The sequence below is a fragment of the Diprion similis genome, chromosome 1 (genome assembly GCF_021155765.1).
Source record: "Diprion similis isolate iyDipSimi1 chromosome 1, iyDipSimi1.1, whole genome shotgun sequence".
Classification (NCBI taxonomy): domain Eukaryota; kingdom Metazoa; phylum Arthropoda; class Insecta; order Hymenoptera; family Diprionidae; genus Diprion; species Diprion similis.
The window spans coordinates 13,914,235-13,940,375 of NC_060105.1; the positions used below are offsets into that span (position 1 = coordinate 13,914,235).

Sequence of the window (26,141 nt, forward strand, 5' to 3'; positions counted from 1 at the left end):
CTTTTTTCTTTAGAACATGAAAAGGAACTTTCATTTTTTCCTTTTCTTATGTGCATGTATAAGATTTACCTATGTTTGAAGACTTTTTTGATATGAGTCAAAATTTAGAATGTTAACATGCCATTGAACTTCACTGTCTTTTCTACAGCCCAATGTGTTGTTCAGAGGAATTATTGCAAACATATTATGATATGTAAAGGCAAAAGGATACTTATAATAAATTCATCGAAAACAACTAAAAATTTTAGAGCATAGATGTTTTTGATGGTAAATATTTCAAGTGATGAATCATAGAACCGCTATGAGTATTTCATATTGTAGTCATATTCGCGAGTTATTAAACTAAAAATGAAATAATCAATTACACGTTTATGTGCACAGTATTTAATACTTTTCAATTAGTCATAGTTGTTTACGCTTTACTTGATTTCCATTAATTCAAATCGGATACCGTTTACATGATCAAGTATTACAGACTCATACCTGCTCATAACACATAACTCGGTGCACGTAAGGATAATAAATATAATTGTAATTGAAACTATTTGAATCGGTATGTACTTAGCGAAATTTATTTTTGAAAGCTAAGATCTTATTCGACAAAAAAATGTATACAAACGAAATCTCTTAATAACTTGAAAGGGTTCAAAGAGTATTAATTATAAAACGCTATGCAAAGAATTTACAAAAAATTACGTCATTGTTACAGGAAAATGGGTAGATTTGAAGATAAAAAAAATACTAGAGTATACTGTGATCACGTATTACCCATCTGTGAAGTTGCAAATCAATCGTCAACCATGAGGTGCAATCGCATGTAACCATTTTGACTCATATGCAGCATTATATGAAAGCTTGTTTCTTTCGGTTTAGTTATCTATAGCTTAAATATACCGTTTTATTATTCGTTGGTGTGTGTTTAATAATAATTAATAGGTCATTACGAAAAAACATTCAATTCAAAGCATATGAGCCTGGCCTGATATAGCAGACGAGTAGTAATATAGACATACGGTTGACTCAATTCGTAGTCCTGCGACTCTTGTTCTCTCCTTCGTTTTCCTTTCATTCAGGTTTCTTATTGTATAGTAGGTAAAACTTATAATTAGATCCATAAGCCACGTTGTACGAGAAACATTTTGCACAAGTCGTATCGACATCCAAAAATTATTTTTAATTGATCTGCAAGCTTCAGGATAATTCGATTAATCACTTCAACAAAAAAGAAATAATGAGAGTATTTTATCCGCCATTAATCATGAAAAGTAAGTTTGAGGCATGAGGGCTTGCTTGCCTTCCCTTTTGCCTAGGTCAGAACAAAAAGTGGAGGCTGTACGTTACACCAAGCTATAATTGCCTATTCGAACTTTTTCACAATCCAGTGACCGAGAAAATTAAAGTAGCCATTCTCAGGAGCTGTGTTCAATCACTAAAAAAGAAAACCAATTTGAAATAAATGAAATGAAAATCTGACAAATGAATGACACAGAATCCACAAAAGGATGACAGAACTAATTTTCATGTTCTTTTAACAAACTGATTGAACGTTACCAAATCAAAGCAATTGTCTCAGGCGACAATCAAATTTACTAATGCTTTGCGGAAACCCAACCAAATAATTTTCTTCTTAAGGGGTGTCACTTCTCTCTTTCTTTCCATCCATTAACTCTACGTTTGGTTTTCTCCTTACACTTTATACTTAATGTTTCATAATTGTATCACGCAAACAATTTCTCCAATATCCCATTGAAATAAATATGTATTAAATGTATAAAAATTAGAAAATGGTAGCCAGAACCACTCGATACATGATTCTACCATGTCGTCAGTTCGGATTTTTTTTCTCTACGATTTCTATCACTTTTTATTTCTACAATTTTCCTTTTTCGTTTAATTCAAGACTAAGTAAAAATAGATAAGAAAAAGAAATAAAGACAAAAATTTGAGCCTTCTCTATTTGATTGAAAAAATATGACGGCATATAAGAGCATAAGTATTTTTCTTAGCTTTTCCCAGGTTTGTAAAATACATAAAACATTACGATGCTTTTTTTTATTGCACTTAAGATCTATTCAGATAAGTTTAGGTTTTTACAAGCTTCTACTCTAGGAGAACATTTCATTTTTATACTTCCTACCGTAAATAACGTGACGCAAATACCAATTGTACGCACATTTCCTTGATTTCTTTTCTTTGTCAGTAGCATGTTAGTCCTGAAAATTATATACGGGGTAGGAATACTCAAATTCCTTATTATTGTACACTTTCTGGAGTAAAGTTTACCGCGAATATTACGAGCTGATGCCTTTCAAGTTCTGTGACATTTATTGCTACTTAAAATATTAAGTATTTGAAAACTATTGTGTAGTCATAGATTTATCCAAGGCAGATTTTTATATACATATATGTATATGATAACAATAAATGTAATCTGGTTTAATTTGAATGTGAAAAACAAATAAATAAAGATTAAAATGTCACGCGAAATTTCAGTTCCACTTACGAACCTTCGTTTACAATAATCAAGTACCAGTAACTGCAGTATTATATTTATCTTGTCGTGCATGTCAAGTTTTATTATTATTATTATTTCTATCATTATCGTAATCGTAATCATTATTATTAATATTATTATTATGAGTTGTTTAGCTGTTTGATAATAGATAAATTTTGATTAATCAAAAAAGATATCTAAAAAATGTCTTAAAATAAGATTTCAAGAAAATCAAAAGATGTTCAAAGGCTTTTACATGTAAATTTTATTGTTTTTTTTTTACTCTTTTCAATCAATCAACCCTTTGATGAAAAGTAGTTGTATTCGTCGTACCTCGTGTATAACAAACAACGTATGTGTTTATGTATGTATGTGTTTTCGTGTTTGAAACTAGAATGCAAACTGCTCACTAGTTTTCGTTTACTTACATCACTTTTAAAAAACTTTAGCAGATGGTTGTTTAGATAATTTGGTAAGTAAGTAGATGTTACTTTGATAAAAAGTTACTCATCACCGCTGTTGAGCTGTTATATTTATTGACGATACCAAGCTTGTTCCAATACCATTGACGAGATGTCAATCGGGTTTAGCGGCTTATGATGATAGTTGTAGTTAACTGAACACAATTATTTGTCGAGGGCAGTGTTGGTTTTTATGGCAATTACCACTTCTTCGCCACAAGCCTTAAGAACAGTGCACTATAAATAGAAAAACAATTGATAAAAGTCAAACATTATATGCTACGAAAAATCATGACAACCTGGAAGTAAAAAGTATTTTGTTCCTTTTATTCCCTACAAAACATTTCTACCTTTCGAACGTAGTAACATTTTCGTTCAAGGAATTTTGAGCGTGCGATCCAAACTCGTAAAAATGTTCAAGCGCTCCTGGCGACACGACCATTAAAAATATTCGAAGTATTTGAATAAAATGATCACCTTAATAAGACTCAATTGTTTTTGAAAATGCTTTACAGCTAAAACTGGTCTTAAAGGTCAGTGACTGTGAGCGTTTACCTTATTGTTAACTGTAAAGTCACCCAACAGAGAGCCAAAATGAATAGAATAATGACAATTAGAATGGCATGCTATCATTTTTTCATACCAAAGCGCTGTTGAGAATAACCGGAGGATAATTTTACATAAACAACCAAAATAAATCTATGATTTTATAGAGATGCCGCTCTAGAGACGCCTCTCTACTAATATTTAGTAAAAATTGTTCATCGCTGAGTCGAAAAATGTTGGATGATCAACAAAAACAGACCTCATACTCAAAACTCCTTGGGCTAGTGTTTTATGAATCACAACATAACTTACACGTTTCGTAAGTCCGAAATATTATATTTCAAAGGTAACAATGTAACGGTATGCTTGGTACGGTTCAAAGAAAGGACAATCCACTTTGGTTTCGAAATCACGTTCAACTCTTTAACACATCAACATTTCTTTTCAAATAGACAAGGCATCGTAGCAGGTTTAGCAGATATTTTAGAACCTTCAATTTCGAAATTTTTTTAGGTATTCCAGCCCGTGAATAAAAATTTTCTAGTCATTTCTCAAGTTATGCGCTGTTCAATGATCATAATTTTTTCCATAAAAGTATTGTTAGTACCTGTGATAAGTTCGAAATGCAAATCACTATCTACATATAAACAACAATCAGTGATTCTTAAGGGAAGAAAAGAAGTAAAGTTACGCTTGTTGAAAATAAAATGGTGAAACATCTCAACAACATTCATCAGTTCTGTGAGATTTTGATCTCGATCTATTCTTAAAGTTTATAAGTTTGCAGAAAAATAGCAAAGATAACCTTGAAAATTGACTGGAAAATTTATTTTTCTGGCACAGGCATGAAAAAGTCACTTCTTGATGCCTGTTTTTGTATGTAGATTACCAAAGTAATGTATAATGGATTCGAATTGCATTAAGCATTACCAAAGTAGGTAACAAGAAATGGATTTGAAATGCAATCATCATTACCAAAGTAATGGACCATGATTATTGTAACAATGCATTTATAGATTCTCATTGCAATAATCATGATTGCAGTAATTGTGCGGGTAAATGATAGTCGTATTTTGTCAACTATTTTTCAAAACAATTTCACAGGCAAGAAAGACGTGTAAATCATACTAGTGTTACATAAAATATTGAATATTCATTTCCCACAATTATATATTATATATATATTTCTCATGTCAATCGACAATATTAGCATAAATATGAATAAATAAAAACAGAAATACTTACAAGCAGTTCTTTGCCGGCGTCGAAATCGGCACGTAATTGTGTACCCAATTCTCCATCTGGAATCTTTAAATCCTCACGGATATCTCCATTGTCAGCCATTAAACTCAGATAATTATCATCAGATATGTCTGTCAGCTAAATCGGAAGAGAAATGTACACAAGATTTTAATAACGATACATTAATGTGTATGGTAGTTGTTTCTAATAAATTGATATTGATTTTTTAAATTTCCTCATATGTTTTTACTCAAAGACGAATTAACTGACAACAACTAACATAATTGGAAAATTGTTGGTAAGTACTCAAATACATTTTATCGAATGCAAAAACTTCATGGATTTGCCAAAATTACTCCGTCCCTACACCTTTTTCCGTTTTGTTATAATCAAAATTGAATCCTTGCCTGGTAGTCCTCTCGCTTGACGAACGGAACATCCATGTTGTGCGTGGAAGGACATATATCTTCATACTTCTTTGATGTGAATATATCGATACCTACAAGATGAACCTTGGCGTGGCCATGCTTGCCAGTCTTCGATGTCGACATCTCGACAATCTTGCATGGACGAGATTTGAGCATTACAAACCCGTTCTTGCGAAGTGCCGAACATTGTTGCGGATAGGTCACAGATGCCCCAGAGTCACCGGTCTCGAAATGAGTATCCTCGATGTCTGCCATGTTGGATTTAGGGATGTCTATATGGACAGGATAATATTTTGTTTAATCAGAAATATGACAATTACTTAATATGGAGTCTTCAATTGTCTTAAAATAATATCATAACTTATAGTACTCTAAGAGAACTTTGAAACGCGTCCAACATTATGAAGCTGAAGCCAGCATACAAAGTTTGCAACTGAACGTATTAACGTCGATCGAAAGAAAGCAATGAAGTTTGAAAGTTAAAATTTTGACAAATATCACAAGAAGTTAATACTTCCATAAAATTATATGTGCAAAACTCTGCTGTATAATCCTATTCAAAAGCAATCGGTTAGCACTTGGTTGCTAGCTTCAGCTTTATTTCACCATTAGTGCACATAGTTTCAGGTGCCAAAGTTCTCCATTTTTCAAAACTATATTTTTTGCAGACAACTCCGAAATAATTCCAAGTGAAACAAATCTAAATTGAGCTTGGTCTCTTTGATGGACTCATCATCTTTTGCAATTGCAAATCAATTGTAACTGTAAATTCGTAGAATTAATGCTCTTTTTTTATTTGTGCATTGAATGAAAATGTATTGGAAGTATTTTTGTTCAGAATTGTATACAGAAAGGGACTGTTAAACCTTTTTTCGCGTTTGAGATACGTGGACTTTGGTATTTCGAGATCTATACAACGTTGAGATCGACCAGGGCACTCCCATAACTCACAGCTTAATATTGCTCTAACCCGTACTTGTATTTTTATTTAAACTTATAAGAAGTTGAAGATATTCACAGACATCAGACACCCAAAGATACCTGATTCGAAAATTCCTTGATTCAAGATGACGTCCACCAAGTTGGTGATCAGTCACCCAGAAGTAGTGAAGAAGCATTCACTGAAAAGGCGCAGTATATCTATATTATCAGTTTCTGATTCGGAATTCTCATAGTTTGTGGAATAAATAATTTTTTGTAAGCCTTGACATTTCCTGCAAGCTGCAAGAGTTATACTAGATACAAAATTGCCTGCTCTGTAAAAATCTTGCAGAATAGAATAAAACATTGTTAGACATGCCTTTGAGTGGTTGTTGCTTCTTTGCCTCTAGATGCTAGTCATTAAACTTTGGGGACCACACCTAGTATCAAGAAACTTTCGATCGATAAACCTTTTAGTTTGTCCATGTCTTTATCAGTAGTGATGACAACTTGAATTTTCGATTGAGCTTAATCAATTAAAGCTTAGGATACATAAGGAATCATCCGTTTTCTGCTTTATGTGATTCTGCTGAGAATATATGTTGAGATATGACATATATGGCAAATTAGATAAACATTTCATCCTTAATTGGATTCAACCATGGGGGGGAGGGGGGGGGGGGGGGGGGGGGCACACACATCCTTTCAACTTGTAAAAATAATAAAATTATAACAAAAATCTCAAATGAACAATTGTTAAAAATCCTTCTACAATTACAGTGTCCAATACTCAGCTTTAAATATTAAAAATTGTGAGTTATATTTTTTTAAATATCATACGAATATTTATAAAATATATTGAATATTCATTTCTCTTATATTAATTGTGTCTTGATCTCAATATTTTTATACATAACCAGAATAGCATTTTGAACAATCGCTCATTTAGGACGCTCAATGAGACTTTTTTGCCCATTAAAAAAATGAAAAACGGTTTCTCCACCCTCTAAGCTTGGCGTGTCTCATTGACGAACAAATAAGACATCAACTTTTTCCAAGTATATTTTCATCTTGATTCCTACATTATGCTGGCTCTAAGAAACAACAAACAACAGGCGATGTATGCAAAAGTTTTGATATTCTCGAAATTTCATATCCATGTTCAAATGAATGTTACAATGCCCCAAGATAAACCAGATGTTAATTATTGGATTGCTTAGTACTTTTTGCCAGAGCATCGCATTGCCTGATGATTTATTGTCTGTGTATATCAAAAAGCAGAACCTCATTTATCCGATTTAATGGAAGAGAAGGAACTTCTGAAAAGTGAAGTCTTAGATACATCTGATGCCATAATACTGTTTGAAAATACATAGCAAGTTAAGAATCTCACGGACACATATTAATTATTAGTGCTAGCATGCATTGTCGGATCAATATTCAGGTAAGTAAAATTTTTTTCTAATTATTCGACTATATACCTCAGTCCATACTGAGTGCTTGGATGAATCTGATGTCTTAGATAATGTAGAGTTTCAAATAATCAAAGGCCGGATAAACGAGGTTTTACTGTAACACAGGCCGCTTATTGTCTGCTAGCTGCAACATCATGATTCGCATTTCCCTCTAATGAAACATACAATTTGGTAGGAAAAAATTGTTAATCCAAAAATATCAATTTGAGGTGTTTAATAAAGGAGCTAAACTGCTTCTTAATACCAAAAATTGAACGATTGGCGAATAATTTTTATATTTTCATGACTCGATTTTGTAATAGTCAGCTCATTCGTCTACGATTTGCACATCAAAAAAACACTTTCAACCCCTTCGAGAAGACACTTGTAATTTCAAACGTCGAGCATACACGGGGTGGTTACCACCTATATTCAATTTTGAACAGCTGTATTTTTGAAATGATCAATTACATAACAACCAAAAAATTCATGGATATTCTTGAATATCTGAAAAATGTATTTACGTTACAATTCTTATAAATAATGCTTTGCGGACAAAGGCAAGATAGAACTCATTGAATGACCAGAACAAATGTAAGTAACCTTTAATGCAAAACCTTTTCTTTTCACCAAACATATGTTTCAAAAAATAAAAGCCAAATAATTTTGCAACTCTCCTATAATAATTCAACATCCAAGGGACCCAAAGTACACAAATTTTTAAGCGCAACGGTAAAAATTGAACAATCTACTTCTCAAACATGCCTCATGCTGAATACAGAGAATAATATGAAATGATCGTTATAAAATAACGATTATGGAAATGAAACATGATCGTTACTCAAAAGCATTAATTTTTTTTTAGTGTTCATCTTTGGAGTTACGTAATACAGTCCATATCAAATTTGAGGTGGAACAATCAAAATTGGTAACTCCAAGACTCGCTAAATGCTCGTTTGCTCTCAAGGTCTTTTTTTTATACTCATACTTTTCCATATTGCGGGTGAAAGCAATTAAATATTTTTAGTAAATGGCTTTGATAATAAATACTTTTTGACTGCATTCGTCAACTTAAATTTCACGAATACCAAATTTTTATGTAAAACTAAACTTTGGATGATTCTGGGTTGGGCATAAACCTATGTAGCTAGTCTAGCAATGGGTCCGGACAAAAAATTTTCTTCAAAATATACATGGGACGCAACTGGTATAACCAACTTTAGTTTCACCGCAGCATTCGAAGTTAGTTGCAAACAGTAAGAAGTACGATATAATGAATGGCAATAATTTCCTCCATATCTGTACCTTGTTTTCGTGTTTTAAGAAGAAACAAAAAAAATACATAACCAACTGAAGCATCAAGAATTCTCTGGAATTTTACAGCTTCAGAATTTTCAAACAATCATTGATTTTAAGTAAATATTGTAACTGCAGACAAAACAAGTGAAAAAGAAACAACTGTAGAAAAGTGCTGTTGAAAATTTTGACAATAAATATGTGAAAGACTGAGAAGTACAAAAGCTTCAACAACTCTGAGCTCGAGAAAAGAATCAGTCATGAGTCACAGAAATAATATATTTATCAAATGTAAGATTTTATTAGTTACTGCCAGATAGATATTTTATTGCATGATTTAAACGAAAAAAAAAATTATATTAGTCAAAATAATGTTACTAGAAGAAAGGGACACTCTAATAGGAAGAAATTTGAGGAATTTGAAGCTAACAGCCAGAAACAGCAGCCAAATGCACTAAACTTCTTTGAAATAGGTTAATGCTGGTCAATTTTACACCCACACTTCTAAAAAAGTAGATGAAGTTCAACGTATTTGACAAAATTTCGAATGTCAGGCTGCACTACCTTATTAAGCAGGTCGGCTATCATCTCTGACTGCAAGCTTCCAGTTCGTTAAAATTGAGCTAAGACAACGATTGGAAAAGATCAAGACCATATGGCCGGCTATACACCCGTCTGTCGGAAATTAAAAACAAAAAACAAAAAAAAACAAAAAAATTTAAGTGACATTTTCAGGATATTCGTTTTTGACGACAATATATTAACCAGTACCGGTAAAAATACGACCGTATGGTCAATGTAAAGGTATTACTTGACCTCTAGTGATGAGTAGAGTGACTAGCAAGATATCCAGGTACAGCTATGCAGTGGCCATGTGGCATATTGACGGAATTATTTTGGGAATTGCAATATGATAATGGGGACGAAATCTCGATGATATTAGGCCGCAAATTGGTACAATATTTACTTGGAACGTGAATACTATCAAAAAAGTGGCCGGAGACGAGATATTTGGTATAATTTAGTGATATTCGGATGGGATTCCGCGATACGGGACGATACGACGGCTTAACCAAAGAATACATCAGCACGCCCGGATTCTGCTCGCCGAAGAGTGAGCCGAGGATGAAAAATACTGGGACTGGCGGGGCCTGGCGATTAGATTTCTGGGTACAATAGGAGGCTTTTCTTGACGTATTTGATGCGAATAAATATTAACATGGCGGGAAAGAATGCGAGATGCCTGGAGAGCCACATTGCCAGCGGCCCGTTGTCATCGGCAGGTCACCACGATATTCATTCGTTTTTATCTCAAAATGTACGAACACTTTCACGTGCATACAAACCAGGCAAAAATTCACGTGTCAAATTCGAACCTTTCCTTGCGTTATTTAGGAATTAGCACCATTAGTTACCACAAAAACCGAGAGCAGCTCGAAATACTCACATGTGACCAAAATGGATACTTTAACCAGAAGATCTTGTCGCGCATGCGCTATGCGGTGATCGAAATCGGGGTCCACTAGCATTGAAACACGGACTTCCGATATTTCCTTTCACCTTAAAAAAGCTCCTTTCCCGCTCGACGCGAACAGACGAACTCGTTTCTCCATTTCTCCCAAGTTTCTCGAATTGAAATATGTTTTCAATATACATGCTATTGATGTATTTAATATGTTACTCTCGCTACGTTTTCTCAGTTATCACTACTTTAATAATCCCATTTTGCACGCACCATACGACAACAAGGCAAATAAATAAAAGCCAATTCCTTGCATCATCTTTAACACCGTTTGACTAGTGTTAGGCACCACAGAAAATTAATGTTTAATCACGATGCTGTAACATCCGACCTACCCGGTACCAATTTTTCAAATTTATTATTACTATATATTGTTATTATTAACGATACTTAATTTTGATATGTCTTATAATAAAACCAAAAGTTACTAGATGATATCTAACTATTGAGATCTAACTATAGATTATTTTGTAATACCCGACCACCTGGCTATAATTTTTAATTTTCATAACCTTCACTTTTCTATTTTCATAACCTTAACTAATCACTCCTAACTTCAGTATGAGAATCTTGCGATTAACTCAAAAGTTACCATATATTACCTAGTTATCGCCATCTAACTATTTTCCATCAATTGAAAAGCTGTACTTACGTTAAAGGTTGCAAGATCCTCTTACGGAACCTTAGTATTACTAAAGTTGTTGTTTGAACCATTGGAAGTATAACTTAACACTAAGTCTACGAAAAACCCCTAGAGGAAGGTTATCAGGAGAGCATGGACTGAACGCCGTGTTATAGGTGATCCTCTCTTACACGGAGTAGTTCGGTCGGTAACAATACTACAGATATGACCAGCATCCGAAAGTATTATACTTATATGCAATGCTTATACGCATCTACACATATGTGATATATATATATATATATATATAACATTCATTTCTTTTCTATATTATAATACTGGAATAATATCAAACAAATATTATTCATTCATACTTCAATATTTTGGAATATCTAATTATTATTTGCTTGCACTTATACAAGTCTAACTATTATTACTAATGTGAGTATGTTCAAATATTCATTCGTTTAAATATTGCTAAATGTAGTACTATTATCACTTTGTTATCTGGGAAAGTGTAACGCTTATTCCCATATTAATTAGATACCATAAGCTAAGCCTAAGTTGGTAAAACGTATCTAATTCTAAGTAATATTTTAAGCTTATGCTGCGGGTAAATCTAGTTCACGCCGTGTCGCACCATCGTCAAGCCATAAGTTATGTCACGAAGGACAAATTCTTCCTTGAGGGAAGCCTTGAGAGAAACCTAGAGGGATATATTCTATCATAGATGAAAAAGCCTATTATTTGATATTGATTTACCTTCAATCACAAATAGTAAATAGCATTAATAAATCCCCGCGGCGAACCAAACCCTTAGCATATTACGTATAAAATAATTATACTCAAGCATCTCCCACACATGAGTACCCTGCACACCTGTGCGATTTTTTCATATACTTACTATTTTCTGCGGTCATCATAATAATCGACTACTTAATTATTACCCGTCCAATATTAAGAATATTTTTAACTGTAGAATGGTTCCGAGTATTGCATGAGCCACAGGTAAAATATATTTAATATCGAATATTATAAGCATTTCTCAAGCAAGTTTTCGAAGCAAGTTAGAGGCTGGATCGAGATATGCCTCAGACCATGTAAGGTGACAACCGAGGCGATAATTAGGTCACCTTGATCGGAACCAATCACGGTCCAACTACCCCCCAAAATTTGACTGTGACTCAATGTAATCAATCTGTCGCCGAAATTGTAAATTTGTAACTGATACCTCGCTGGATGGAACAGTTATAAACTAATCCATGTAATTTCTAATATCACTTACTTGTGAAAACTGACGCTCGAACCATTTGGTTAGAACATTCTATTTTACAAAGGCAAGATTTCAGACCCACGCTGAAATTTGGTTTCTGACGCGATTGTTTATATTATTTCAACACTGCACGCTTCGAGCTGTTCAAGCATCTTAAGGTGCTTATAAAGACGCGTTGTACCCCTCAAAAACGCAGCGAGCCAAAGCTCATGGACCGCTCAAACGATCAGAATCAAACTTTGGCAATTGATGCCTTGATTTGGCAAAAAGTGAAGCGACCTTTTACCTGCACGAGTTATGTATACTATTTTTTGACACAGCGTGCGGTAAGTTCGTTTTACAATGCCTGCGGAGCGTGCGGTAAGTGAATGTTACCTTTACAGCGAACTCTAGAATTGTAATAACATACTCCTGCACACTACATATTCACCAGATTATACTGTATACAGATTATGGGTCTTACAATCGAAGCAAACAAACGCGGAACTGAGGAGCGAAGGCGACGCCCGGATTACTAACATCGCTTACAAAAGATCATATTAACTTTTCTTTATGTATGCTGTTTCTGTATGTTTATATTGCCGTTTGCTCGATGTGATTGTCCCAATAACTCATTGTCAGTACTTCCAAAATTATAATTTCACTTTCGATTTTGATAATTAACATGACGCTTAAAGTTAATTTTTTTTAATTATTGATAATATATTTATAGGTAGGGGACCGGGACCTGCGGTCCCGGACCCGCTTTGCGCCCGACCTTCGGCATCCATTATTAGTCCTTGTTTTTCTATCATCAGTGTTACCCAATACCACTTTTATTATATCTTACCGCGAACTTGCCATAACTTGTGTCAAAAAAAATTTACAGATCAGTTATCACTCACCGAAATTGGGAAAATTTTCACACTTACACTAAAAGGATCGAACTATTCGGTATGATGCCACTCAGCGCTGATGAAACATACACTTTGAGCCCAGTACCATATTAGAAGATTTGATGGTAAAATGACGGAATGGCAACTGATCTGGTTTTACGATTACAAAGAACAGCGATATCTCATTTTCGCAACATTTTTTACCGACCTTACATGCATGCCAGTAATTTTTTTACGAGATTACATGTATGAAAATTGCAAAATTTTCAAAAATTAAAACATCGCTTCACTGTTTGCCAAAATAAGGCATTAACTGCCCAAATTTCACTCTGATCGCTTGAGCGGTATAGGCGTTTTGGCTCGCCGCGTTTTCGAGGTGTACAACGCGTCTTTATAAGCACCTTAAGGGTATAATACTGGTGTTACGTCCCAGCCGATAACTACGACGGTGCCTTCTCTGCGCTTTACGTTACCAACACACAATTCCCAGAGATTCCTTCGCAGTCTCTGACCATAGTGCTTAGACCAATACCGGTATACACAGTTGCCATCATATCGTGCAATACTCTTATATCCATTGTTTTTATTCCATAGTTAGACGCCATCATCGATAAGTATGGACTACGCAATCCCAACAAAGGACTGCGAAGTATCCGCTAGAGCTAGACAAAGAGCGAATGAGGTGGGGGTCAATTGCTCTCTCGTTCTATGAGTTTTATTGGCTGTGTCGATTGCTCGTAGAGCGCGCCAGGGACGTAATAGATACAAGATCCCCCCCGATGCCCCAGTATTATAACAATCACAAATGGCCAAGAAACAATGTGAGGTGCGCTATTAAAAGTTCTGGATCATTTTCGAGTAAGAAAAAAAATATACCAATGTTAGCTAAAACATTGAGTTTCCATATAAATTTGAAGTTTAAAAATTTTGAAACTTACAATAATTATTATGTTAGAAAAAAAATATACTGGCAATTTCGGTCGCGGCTCACAAAATTATTAATCGAGAATCCTGCCTCTATCAATATCGTCACCCGATTGCACGTAAAATGACATTGATACCTTCTTTATTTATCTAACGCTTGCTTGTGGTCGAAATCACTTATTTGGGTTCCTATAAGTTTGTTAATTTAATTAACTTTCATTTCACTGCAAATGCGAATGCGCAGTGCGCGCGCCAAAATTTGTGTTGGCCCAGTGCGTTAAGGACCCTAAATCATATTGCTACGCTCCTGAATAGAAAGAGACGGAGATTGACTTCCACCAGTCGCTATCTCCTTCCCGATGAGATGGCGTTGCTGTAGCAAAAAGAAAGGGCAAAGAATCATTAGAGCGAGACAAAATTAAACGGAGAAAGATGCAGTCTTGAAGCGCTTTTTGAAAAACTTATTAAATGACATTTTTAAGTACCCATTGAATAAAGTTATTTGTTCCATTCATCAAATCTACCGCTAACAAATTTGAAGTTCGGAATTGAAATATGGATTTGAAGAGTAAAATTTGTAATCAAACTTTTAATACCTCCATAGTTTTAACGACGATGCAACCGTTGACTAAATGCAACTAGGAATGGGCAATGTTAGTAAAAAAGCATGGACATCAGACTATCGATTATATCAATTCCATACCACCGAACTATCGATATTCTTCTGAAAGCACCGAAAGACTAATTGCTAATATCGATAGTGAAATCTAGCGCGAAAATTTGAAAAATCCTAGCTACAATTGTAAAAAGATAAATGAATGCGAAAATTGAAAATTTTAAATTATCATCATCGTTATAAATAAGTATAATGTATGAGAATTTAACATAATTAAATTAATTGAATATTCTATTAATAGTGAGAAATTTAGTCGAAAATACAGATTTATTATCAAACTTAGTAATTTGTATTTACTCTTTATAGATAAGTTACAGACAGTTGTTGACACAGAAATTCGATACACTCCCGACTTGAAGATGTCGGTAGTTCAATATTTTCCATCGTCTATCGATGTATCAACTTTAAAAAACATCGGTGTTCCCGTAAAAAAACATCGATAGTCGAAACATCGATGTATATTGCCCATCCCTACATGCAACCGACCAGTGCTTCTTGACGTCTTGCAATTCTGATGAAAACGAACTAATTATTGAGATATCGAAGATGAAGAATTTATACAATTTTTTCTGGGAAACTAATCATTCTTTATTTTCTTCTGTAGGAAGCACATGATACAGCTATTTTACCTTTCCTCGTATCGATAGGTATGTGTTGTAGTGACATTGAAGCTTGAAACTTCTTTGATTTGTGGTAAAAATATGAAAGATTTACAACGAAGTGAAATAAAGTTGCAACTTTATAATTATGCAGTCTATGTATCAGTTTTACCAACTAGTTCAAACCACTGCCGAAGGGCATCGCTGAGGACAGCCGGTAATGCATTTATGTCACGCAATATCATATAAAATGGGAATGGAAAATTGTCCATGTACGAACGAATAGTGACTAATTTGCCACCTTGGAAAACAGGCATTCGAATATCCAGAATTGAATCCTAGAACAGAAAAATACAACATTAAAAAACCCATGCTAGACGAATATGTTTTTCTCATAGATTTCAATATAAATGAATAGGAGTTAACGGCAGTGGGTAATTTTAGTTTCGTGTAACAATTTTATTGAATTCTTTTCCAACTTACTTTGTTTATGGGATTATCAACGATAATAAAAACCAGAAATATATCAGCCATCCTTGCTCTTCTTACAGCAAAGTTTACTTTGTCTACACCTTCGGAAAAGATACCCCGCCCATCAGACAGCACAACCAACAATTTGGCATTGTCCGTGGAACTAGCTTGACTTGAGAACATATCCACAGTGAAATCCACCAGTTGTCCTACCATTGTCTTCTTTTGCTCAAATCTCATTTGCTGCATCAATCTATTTGTACATAAGAAAATTAATATATTACTGTCGAATCTATCTAAACATTTGCATAAAAATTACGAAATATTTCAATATTACCCTAAAAAGTGTCTTCCATTGCTTTACTTTGATGTTACACGATTATAAGATTTGAAGAAAAAAAAATCAAGCAATTTTTATGGAAAAACAATTTCTGAGAGCCTAGTGGTTCCACTTATCCACTTACTTAGAGCCAGTGTGTTCATTGAAGGCTTCTCCCAAGGGGTGAAGAACGTGTGTACTTTCGCCAAAATTCATTACGCATAGTTGCCCAACTTCTAAATACGTCATGGCTTTGCTAATTAGTGCAAGAGACTCAAACGCTAACTCCTTTGAGTGGTTATCAGCCATACTGCTAGAATCATCTACAGCTAAAACTATTTGATAGTCGCGTTTTGATGGTTTAGTGCGTCTCATCCAAATTTTATCCTTCCTGAACTGACTCGCAATGTATGGAATAACTTTTCTCATGTTTATTCTCCGCCCTGTTCTGTAATCTCCTTTTAATCGCGTTGCCTGAGTAGGCTCTATAACCAATCGTAATTTTTCACACAAGTCTCTTGCAGGTCCGTCTGTCAACGTGCTAAGACAGTTCCATGCAGCTGTTGCTTCCTCCGTTGGTGGCATTTCGGACCATTGACCTAGCATCGCTTCAACTTCAAGCCGTTTGTGCTCAAGTAGTTTAGATGGAAAAATACTATCTTCAGATTCTCTGATGTTTGTATGAAACATTGTTTCGTAACCTCTACCAACTTTTGCCGTTTCTGCAGTCTCACCATCCACTTCAATGTTCATATCTCTTTGTCCATCTTCGGCCCGTTTTTTTTCTTTAGCTCTTGAGACGCTCTCTTTATCTTTATTTGCATCGGAAAGCTTTTCTGGATTTTGTACATCGTTTTCATTGTGATGTTCGTCCTCTTCATCTGAGTGCATCTCTACATCCATTGCCTCATTCTTCTCATCGGGAATCTCTTGGTTTTCTACATTTGAAGCTTGTTCCCTAACTTGTTCTTCGGTTGCCGCATCTAGAGCGTGTTTGTCATATTTATCTGCACTTTTAATATGTTGATACATTTCAGCCTCATCGCTTTCTTCAATTGGCGGATTTTCTTCCACATTGTCAGGAACATTTTCTTCTTTTTTATGTATAGTTTTCAACTTCTTACTCTCTGGTTCCATTTTGTCAACTAAACTACGGTTTTCGTCACTCGTTCCAGGATTCTTTCGTTTTTCTGCCTCGATATTTTCTAAATTCTTGTTAGCAACAGGTGTGTTATGTTGTATAGAAGAGCCCGAGTGCCCCTGCTCTTGTTCTTTGGAATGAGCTTGGCCAGTGCCTTTGTCGTTATTCTCCTTTTGACTATTCTCTTCGATAGGATTTGCATTTTCCTCCACTTCACTCGTGTCTGCAACTTTGTCTCGCGATCCTCCTTTATGTGTATCCACCTGTTCTGCCGCATCAGCTTCCTTGCTTTCTGTATCCATGCTTGGCTGTGCTGTAATATCTTCCTTTGTATCTGCATCATTTTCTTTATCTTCGTTTTGCTTTTCATCTGTTTGTTCCTCTTCGTCCACTAGTGCTTTTCCAGCTTGCTCATCACTATTTGGGAAGTCAGTTTCTGTTCTTTCATTATGATCTGGCTCTTCAGCATCAGGTGCTAGATCATTCTCCTCAGGACTATCTCCCTCTTCATCACTAGAGTCGTGATCTTCATTTTTGTTATCTGTTTCCGGATTTTCATTCAATTCTGCTTCTGTTGTTTCTGGTGGCGGCATGACATCCTTCATTGCATCTATGTCAAAAGGGTTTTCTTCCGTATCTTGTTTATCCTCATTCACATCTTCATCATCTAGATTCATATCCTCGGGTAGATCGAAAGGTTCTGGTTCAGGATCTGGTTGGTGCTTACCATGATAAGGATCGATCTGATCATCATTTTCATTTAGGTCATTGATTTTGTTGATTTCATTCTTTTCTTCCTTGGCTTTTTCTTTTTGTGGCTCCTGACTGTCTGTGTCTTGATCATTTTCGGCATGATCCTCCTTAGCACCAATTTCCTTCTCACCGCTTTCCTCTCCACCGCCTTGATCGTTATTTTCTTCTTTGTTCTCCTTGTTTTCTTCATCTTCTTCGTTCTCATCATCTCCCCATATTTTCTCATCAAGACGATCAGCATCTTCTTCCGTCTCACCCATCTGTTTATCTAAATCTTCATCATCTTTTTCATTATCCTCGATGTCGTCATCGTCTTTTTTTTCAAGATCTTGTAGCTTACTGTCAAAGTCTTCAGACATATCAATTCCAGCGTCTTCTTCCTTGCAATCTTTATCTTCCTTTTCTTCTCTCTCTTCATTTTCTGGCCTTGCATCATCTAGCTGGTCTTCCGTCTCAATTCTGTCAGATACATCTTTCTCACCTTCCCCATCGCCCAGTCCCATCCCTCCCTTTTCCACACCCTCTTGGGATTCATCCGCCGCTCCTTCTTCCATATCAAGATCCTTAGGTACACAAAACCCGTTCATTGCTAAATCCAGAAATACATTGAGCTGCAAGTACGACATCTTGCAAATTGTTCTAAATGCAGCAAGCAGCTCATTCAAGTAAAATTGCACAAACAAAAGATATTGTTCCAGCAATGGCCGCCATCTCAACAGCAGTCTGAAAACGAAATAAAATTAGTGAGCACAGTTTTCCTTGATGGGATAATTGAAGAGATTAATTAGAAAAGGATGAAACTGTAATTTATAAAAAAAAAAAAAAAAAATTCAGAAAGTATGTATGTGCCAAGGCCAATGTTTTCTAGAGACATTTTTTTCTCTCCAAAAATTAGCACTTACAGCTTTTTCAATTTTCCTCTTCAAGAGCATACCTTCTATATTTCTTAGTTCAACTAGTGAGAAGCTGGTAAAATGCTAATAATGTATTACCTGTTACAAATTATGGCTGTGTGCACGCTACTTCCAGATATTAATGCCAAGAGTTGGTTCATGCTCTGAAAAACAGTCTCCAGCGATAGCTCATGGATGTCAGTGTTTAAAGATCCGATTAATTTTTTAGTCAATTGTTTCTCTTCCAAGTTACTTTCGTGGTATTCGTCTTTGGTGTATGTGCCTTTTACCATTGGGGATTCTTCGTTAAACGCCAAATTCTTTTTATATTGTTTTTGTATCGCAATTAAAACAGTGTTTATTACAAGATCTAAATTCTGCTGACATTTCTCGACAATGATATGATCCTCGACATCATGACGTTCCAGTTTGGATTCAGTTACTTTCTTTAACTCTCTTAACTGATCGATGGTATTTATCATTTTCTGTTCCAGCCATGAAATATTTTCCAATATTGGATGGCAATCTTTTTTGTGCTCTATGGAAAAGAGCTGCTTGAAATCTTTGATGGCGATTCCAATTTTCTCAATAGTTTTGCAACTTTCATTCAAAAATGAAAACTGTGCTGATGTTGCAATGTAAGTTAATTTACATTGGTCTTTATCTAACTTGTACTGAACTTTCGCACATGGGAAAACGAAATCAAATTTACTTTTCATACCAGACACTTGCTGGGAACATTTTTCTATTATGGAATTTGCTTCTTCCCAGACAATGTCTCCTTTCTTAGCGTTGATCATTGGAACATTGATCGAATCTATCGTGATAACTTGTTTCATTGGTTCAGAGCCAAACTCTGGGGGATTTGGACAAGTTTTCAAGTATAATTTAATCTGTTCTAAGCATGTGATCATTGATATCAATAGCTGCTTGAGACTGTCGGCAGCTTTAACAAGTTCACGTTGCTCAGGAATATTCAAATCATTTTCTTTAATATTTGACAAGTTTTCAAGCTGCAGTCTGAGTGCAAGAAAGTAATTAAATGACTCGGTAAACTTCCGCTTTTGCTCATGAGCTAAAAGCATGATATGACTAGAGAATCCTCTGCTTCGTTCAATATTCTGTGGACCTAGATCTGTCTTATTAGTTGTCAGTGCTCTATCAACGGCGTCTATCATTACGAGAGATTTATAATAGTACTTATCACAGCCTTCCCACAATTGAAGCATCTCTGTGTCCGCCTTCGTTTTATGTAACGATACAAATGCCGCCCGTATATTCAATGGCGGAACCGATAGGTCCATGACTTTGTCTAAATTGTTATTCCATGTTAAAGTGCCAATCCGATAGGATACTCCTACAAGGGTTAGTGCTTTGAAATATGTAGCTAAGGCCATTTTCTTCTGCTGAAGTATACTCTTAGCTTGAGCTTTCTGTTTTGGCTTAGGTTGCGTTCGGTCGATATCCATATTTTTCAAGTGCGAACTGTGGTCCATGACCTCTTGTATGAATTGTTCGATGCCTGTGCGCAACGCTGGGTAAGAAGTCATTAGAATAGTTTCACGGCAAAGTTTCTTTGCTCTGCTCAAAAGAGTCTCTGTTTTGGAAAGTAGTGTGCCTTGCAAGAGTAATTTTTCATCCTCCTCAAAATTCGTTGCACTTCCAACAGATTTATCTTGTTGATTAATAAAATACTCGATATTCACAGGCTTCTCCCACATCTCTAAACTATTTCCTATCTTGCAGTCTATTGGCTTTGCCATTAAGCATAGTGATACACTACCTTTCAATTTGGATTCGTATTCCCGAATGAATTTATGTAACGTTCTATGAGTTTTTTCAATAGTTTCTTTTACTGCCCAGTAACTGATGTCATTCCATCTAGCAATTTTAACAAAATCTTTCAGTTTTTTCTCAATAGGAGCTTTCGAACTAAAGATTCTGTTGTTAACAGTATCCGTAAACTGTTCGTAATATTTATAAAAATTCCAGAAAATTGAAAGAAGCTCATTCCTTCTCTCGGTTGATGCCATATGGCATACGTGACAATGAAACGTGAAGAGTAAGTTAAGACGAGATGAATATTCGCCCAAGGTAGATGTGTTCATAAATAAGTGCAACGATTCAATCAATTTCTCTTTGGTAACCTGTTCTGAATCTCCGGTTGCATCCTGGGATTCAGTCAAATATCCTTCAATCAAAGCGTAGATAAAGAACCACCATTTAGATGCCTGCATTTTTGATCTTTCAAATGTGACGTTCAAGCAGTCCTTCCAGCAAGATAATTCCAATCGTCTCCAAGAAATAATCTGCTGTGTCAGTACCATCAAGTATTCAGTCAAGCTAACAGCGCTGTGAGCATTTTGTTCCCATTCTTGCATTTTCACCAGCAAAAGCTCCAGTCCCGTCAAAAATCTAGATAGCGAAGATGTTATAGGAAAACTGTATATCCGTTGTATAATAGTGTCGATTGCTTTTAGCGACGGATGTTCTGGCCACTCGATTAATAAGCTTCTAACTCGTTCTATGATACGTTCCAGAACAGGTAAGCATTCTTTAGCTTCCTTGACGTTGCTGTCTTTATAAAAATCGTAGGGTTTAGAGTTTTTAGCCCCGTCATGAGTATTCCCAAACAAATCGCTATCATCCCCTTGACTTATAGAAGCTGTTGCCGTGACAAGAAAATTCAAGCTAGTATATAACTTTTTAGTCAAATCATTCGTTAAGCCATATCGGGTGTTGTCTAGTAATAGACCAAATGTTTTGTACCTCTGCATCAGGGGACCAATATACTCAACTTGGTACAAATTTGAATTATTTTCTAGCCAATAACAGGAGGTAAATGATTGAACCACAGCAGCGTGTAATTCATAAATATGTTCAATATCTTCTTGCGTAATGAGTCCGTTATAAGTTTCGTCTTCTTCTCGTTCTGTTTGGTAGGAATTTTTTTCTAACGATGGATTTTCGTCAGTTTCAATATTTGCAAAATCTACTTCGTGGTATCTAGGGAATAACTTGTGCAACTCTAACGTAATTTCTTGATCTTCAGTCAAGGATTCGCCCTTTGTGAGGCATTTATTTTTGAACAAACTATCTTCCTGTATTTGCTTTTCCTCCCTTTCCTTTTGCTGCTGCTGCCAGGTAAGTACAACTTGTTGAAGCAAAGAGTTAAGCCTTGACCACACAGAATATGATATATTTCCATCCAACACGATATAATTACGCAACTCACACAAGCTACATTTCATCATCCTAAAGATTTCTCGTTTAGAGGAAAGTTTGTTCTCGGTATGGATATTTTTGCAGATAATTTCTTTCGTTATTTCACTTGTCAATAAATCTACCAAGACAAGAAGATCCTCTTGATCTTTACCAACAGTTGGAAATTGTACCAAATTACTCATAAACGACTCTATTTCACATTCTTCAGAACTAACCTTGAAGATGCTATTAATTTGCTTAATATTTTCAACCAAAATATTTATCCCATGCTTCATCTGAGCCACTGCGGAAAGTAAAGGTAGCACTATGTCGGGATATCCAGGTAGAAATCTATGTTCCATATCATCAGAAAATCTGTTGACAGAATTCTGCCACATTTCCACTTGTCTTATGACATCTTGAACAATCTTCACGTTAATGGTAGTTGGATTTTCATGAAATTGTTCTACGACAAAATTTAATTTTTTCAAGTGCTTTCGGAGTATGGCGTAAGAACCCAGACTGTTTCTGAAGTCAGTGATTTCTCTCGTTAGATGAACAAATTCGGATGACGGTGGTCTAATCGCGTTGTAGGTCTTTAGATTGGCTTCTTCACTCAACAAGTTTTTCAAATAAATGGCTGTTTCTCGGATGTGGGGGTGCGTATTTTCACTTCCTACGTAATCTCCTATGAGTCTTGCCTGCAACTCAGCGATATATAGTGTCTTCTGACAGTCAAGTATGTCTTCTTTAACGTATTTAAGTTTAAGTCCAACTTTGTGTACTGGATCAATGTAACCCAAGTTGCTAAATACACAAACTTGAACATACCCTAACAATGCCCACATAACTCCTACTTCGACAATATCATTTTCTGATATTTCCTTGGTCTTCAACCTCATTGCGAAATTGTGTAAATCATCTAGTGAATGGCGATACTCGTATACTGGATCAGGCATTGATTCAAAATTCACATCTCGCATTTCAATAGAGGGTACACCGAGTTCAGCTTCTACTTTTGCTGCAGCTGTCAAGAACGTATCTAGATATGACTCTAGTGTGCTAAAATCGTTCCATCTGTACTGATATTCTTTCGCATTGAATGTTACCGCATTCTTCCATAAGATTTCATTGACTGTTTTTAATTGGTTATTTCTTGCTCTATATGATCCAAGCATTGCTATTGAAAGAACAGATTCGTTTTTGCTATTCTCTGATTTCTCCAAAATTACCTCTGACACCAAGCTAACTAACGATGCTCCATACATTGGATACTCCACCTGTAGGAACAAAGTAGAAATGAAAAATAAATTAGCAGAATTCATCAAATTGGGTTAATTTTTGAAGAAATTTTTTTTTTTTTTCGTGCTAATCATCTTTGGTCAATGTCGATTAGTGCTTTGTGGCAGAAAAAGGGCGATTACTAGTATGAGGTTTCCGCTGAGTGCAGGAGCACAGGCTGCGATCATACGAGTGAAATTGCTTTTCGTCCTTAATGAAATTGATTTTTCTTGTCTTAGTCTTTTTGCGCATGTAAATCAAGTACAAGAAATGACGTATGAGGAAATGAGGTGCTTTACTGAGCGAAAGTTATATGTTGGCCATTCACAGAGTATGTATGAAACAGTAATATCTCGCCCACTTTATATTTGGGAAAAGATGGATTTAGAAGGAGAAATGGAAGAAAAGTTATCTCTATTCTTTTTTTTATTAGCCACTTCATGAAATCACAGTTAAGAACGTAATATTGAATCTGCTGAAAGGAAAATGCTGTGCGATTTTTTTCGAGGTCGCGCATCGACATTTTGTGTTTGCTATTCGTATAACACATAAGAAATCCATTTCTGACGGTTGGATGGAAATTATCATTTGTCTGTACAATCGACGGGACTTTATATGATGGCGCTTAACTACGCATTCGGTCTCCTTAAAACCTAGGCATCGTAGAACATTCGAAGTCCTGCAATCTTCGAGATATTCAATATTATGTTATATGTACTTTTTGACCTTTCAAAAAACTTGTAATTAGGATAAACTCCCGAATTCCTCGACTGGGCTGTAGTGAAATATTGAATAATATCCGTCAGATGCATGGAAAGCAGTTTATCCTAGACACCGATTATTCAAAAGGTAAAAAACTACGTTTTACACAATATTGAATATCTCGAAGATCGCAGGACTTCAAATGTTCTACAATGCCTCAGTTTGAAGGAAACTGGATGAATTGTCAAACGCTTCCATATAAAGTTCCATCGATTGTGTAGAGAAACGATAGTTTCCATCCAAACAACAGAATTTGATTTCTTACGTGTTAATCAAATGGCGAATACAGAATGCCGATGTTCGACCTCCAAAAAAAGTCATACAGCGTTTTCCATTCAGGAGGTTCAACATTATATTGTGAATTGTGATTTCATGAAATGGATGGTTGAAAAACAAAATAAAGTTCTTTTTTGAGGCACCCTAATGTGGAGTTATGATTGGAGTTTGATTGAAATTTTTGTGTCTTGATGTTTATCGTTTTAGGGTAATTGGTTAGATGATTTTGCATTTGTTATCATAATCTAAATAGCGATGTGTCATAACACCCAACATTGAGCCAGTCAACAAGACTTACTAGTAGTCGGCCCTTTTTCTTAAAAGCGTGATTTCAGTTAATATGCAAACTTGTGAGCGGGTTCAACCTGGCCAATAGAATGTGCCATTTATTTAGTCATGAAAAAAAACGATGACTATCAGATAGAAAATTATGCTGGTCGATAGTGAAAATGTTTTAATCAATACCTCAACTTCTTCATCCAAATTTCTGTGTTCAGCATCTTCATCTTGAATCCTCTGCCAGTGTAACATTTTTCCAGGATTTTTTACTGCGCAAGAATTTTCAGTGTGTTTAGAAAGTCGAAGAAACACTTCTGGCAATAATTTTGATGCTTCCGAGGGATTGTCAAGCTTTGATATCACCGCATTTAAAATAGCGAGTACGTTTACTGGAATGGTAGGAATGTTTACAAACATGGATAAGAGATTTAACGAGATCATTGTATCGATACCATCATTCGTCAATTTGCAGCAAACTCTCCTTTGAATATTATGTGCAATTATGGAAAATATATATTCGTAGATGGGCCATAGCTGTACTTCTGCTGATGTGAGCATCATCTCTTTATCGCAGATTGATCGCACTTTAGTTAGCACATCTGCGGTTTCAGTAGGCGTTTTTAAAGCGATGTGTTTAGCTTCGCAAGATTTTTCTATCTCTGTGAGACTTGATGGAATTTTTTCGTTCAAATCTGATGTACAATAAATCTCCTGCCACCAACTGACCAATTTAAATCTTGATTCCAAAACTTCAAAGTCTCGTAGAACGATTAATTGTAAATCTTGCTTTAATCTAGATGTGTCTCTGTCTTTGGTGACACAGTGAACGTCAGACACTTCTCTTAATCTTGGATATACGTTAGCCACTATCTGTGACGCATATGGTGTCGGAAGACTCAAGAATTTCTGTACTCGTTTTGATATTACTCTTAAAGGATCGTTTGCTGTTGATAATGATTTATTTATGTCGTCAATCATAACAAAGAGTACTTTGATGGCAATGCCGCATTCTTGATCTAGTGAAAATTCATTGTAGGTTTTAAAAAACTTGACAAAGAATTTGATCAACCATTTATAGTGAACTCGCAGTAGCAGTGATATTTCTTCGAGCTGGTTATTATTGTGTTTAGATTTTAGCAGTTTGTTTATCAATGTGAGATTCCCCAAATTGGAGAATCGCGTTCGCCACTTCAAGTTCTCCTTTATATGGATACAATTGGCAGTGTCCATAATGACCGAATCATCTCTGAGTAAAAGATTGATACATTTGTCCAATTGAGTTAGAAATGTAACGAAATTCAATACCAGTGGATGTTTGGTGAAGCTTGCTGTCAATTTTCCTGAAACAACAAGAAAGACAATTAAAAATTCGGAAAGTGGTGCGGAAATTTGTGCATGTATGTAATCATTGAGTAGTTCTGAAATAGAC

The 26,141-nt window shown here is 35.4% G+C and overlaps 2 protein-coding genes and 1 long non-coding RNA gene across 5 annotated transcripts in view; 1 reads left to right on the forward strand and 2 right to left on the reverse strand.

The window, feature by feature from the left end:
• Nucleotides 1-914: 914 nt before the first annotated feature.
• LOC124407652 lies at nucleotides 915-25,001 on the forward strand. Its single transcript, XR_006929331.1, has 3 exons — nucleotides 915-1,634; nucleotides 18,629-18,634; nucleotides 24,991-25,001. It is a non-coding gene; the product is annotated as an uncharacterized LOC124407652 (long non-coding RNA).
• LOC124407635 (eukaryotic translation initiation factor 5A) lies at nucleotides 2,042-12,124 on the reverse strand. Of its 3 annotated transcripts, none has more exons than XM_046883971.1 (4): nucleotides 12,120-12,124; nucleotides 5,151-5,443; nucleotides 4,747-4,881; nucleotides 2,042-3,192 (listed from the first exon to the last, which is right to left on the reverse strand). In XM_046883971.1, exons 2-4 carry the CDS (start codon nucleotides 5,424-5,426, stop codon nucleotides 3,121-3,123), a joined length of 483 nt encoding a protein of 160 aa, XP_046739927.1. In that variant the 5' UTR covers nucleotides 5,427-5,443; nucleotides 12,120-12,124; the 3' UTR covers nucleotides 2,042-3,120. The 3 variants fall into 3 exon arrangements, with proteins under 3 accessions (XP_046739927.1, XP_046739907.1, XP_046739917.1); XM_046883951.1 differs by lacking the exon at nucleotides 12,120-12,124 and adding an exon at nucleotides 10,290-10,311; XM_046883961.1 differs by lacking the exon at nucleotides 12,120-12,124 and adding an exon at nucleotides 10,189-10,297 and having other exon boundaries at nucleotides 5,151-5,445.
• The window catches only part of LOC124407596 (midasin-like), a 112,212-nt gene continuing 101,444 nt past the window's right edge, over nucleotides 15,374-26,141 (reverse strand). Inside the window, exons 21-25 of the mRNA XM_046883891.1 lie at nucleotides 24,899-26,052; nucleotides 19,010-23,394; nucleotides 16,269-18,740; nucleotides 15,817-16,057; nucleotides 15,374-15,671 (exon numbers count right to left, since the gene is read on the reverse strand). Coding sequence (XP_046739847.1) covers nucleotides 15,489-15,671; nucleotides 15,817-16,057; nucleotides 16,269-18,740; nucleotides 19,010-23,394; nucleotides 24,899-26,052 — 8,435 coding nt within the window. The 3' untranslated portion in view covers nucleotides 15,374-15,488. The remainder of the gene's footprint in view (nucleotides 15,672-15,816; nucleotides 16,058-16,268; nucleotides 18,741-19,009; nucleotides 23,395-24,898; nucleotides 26,053-26,141) is intronic.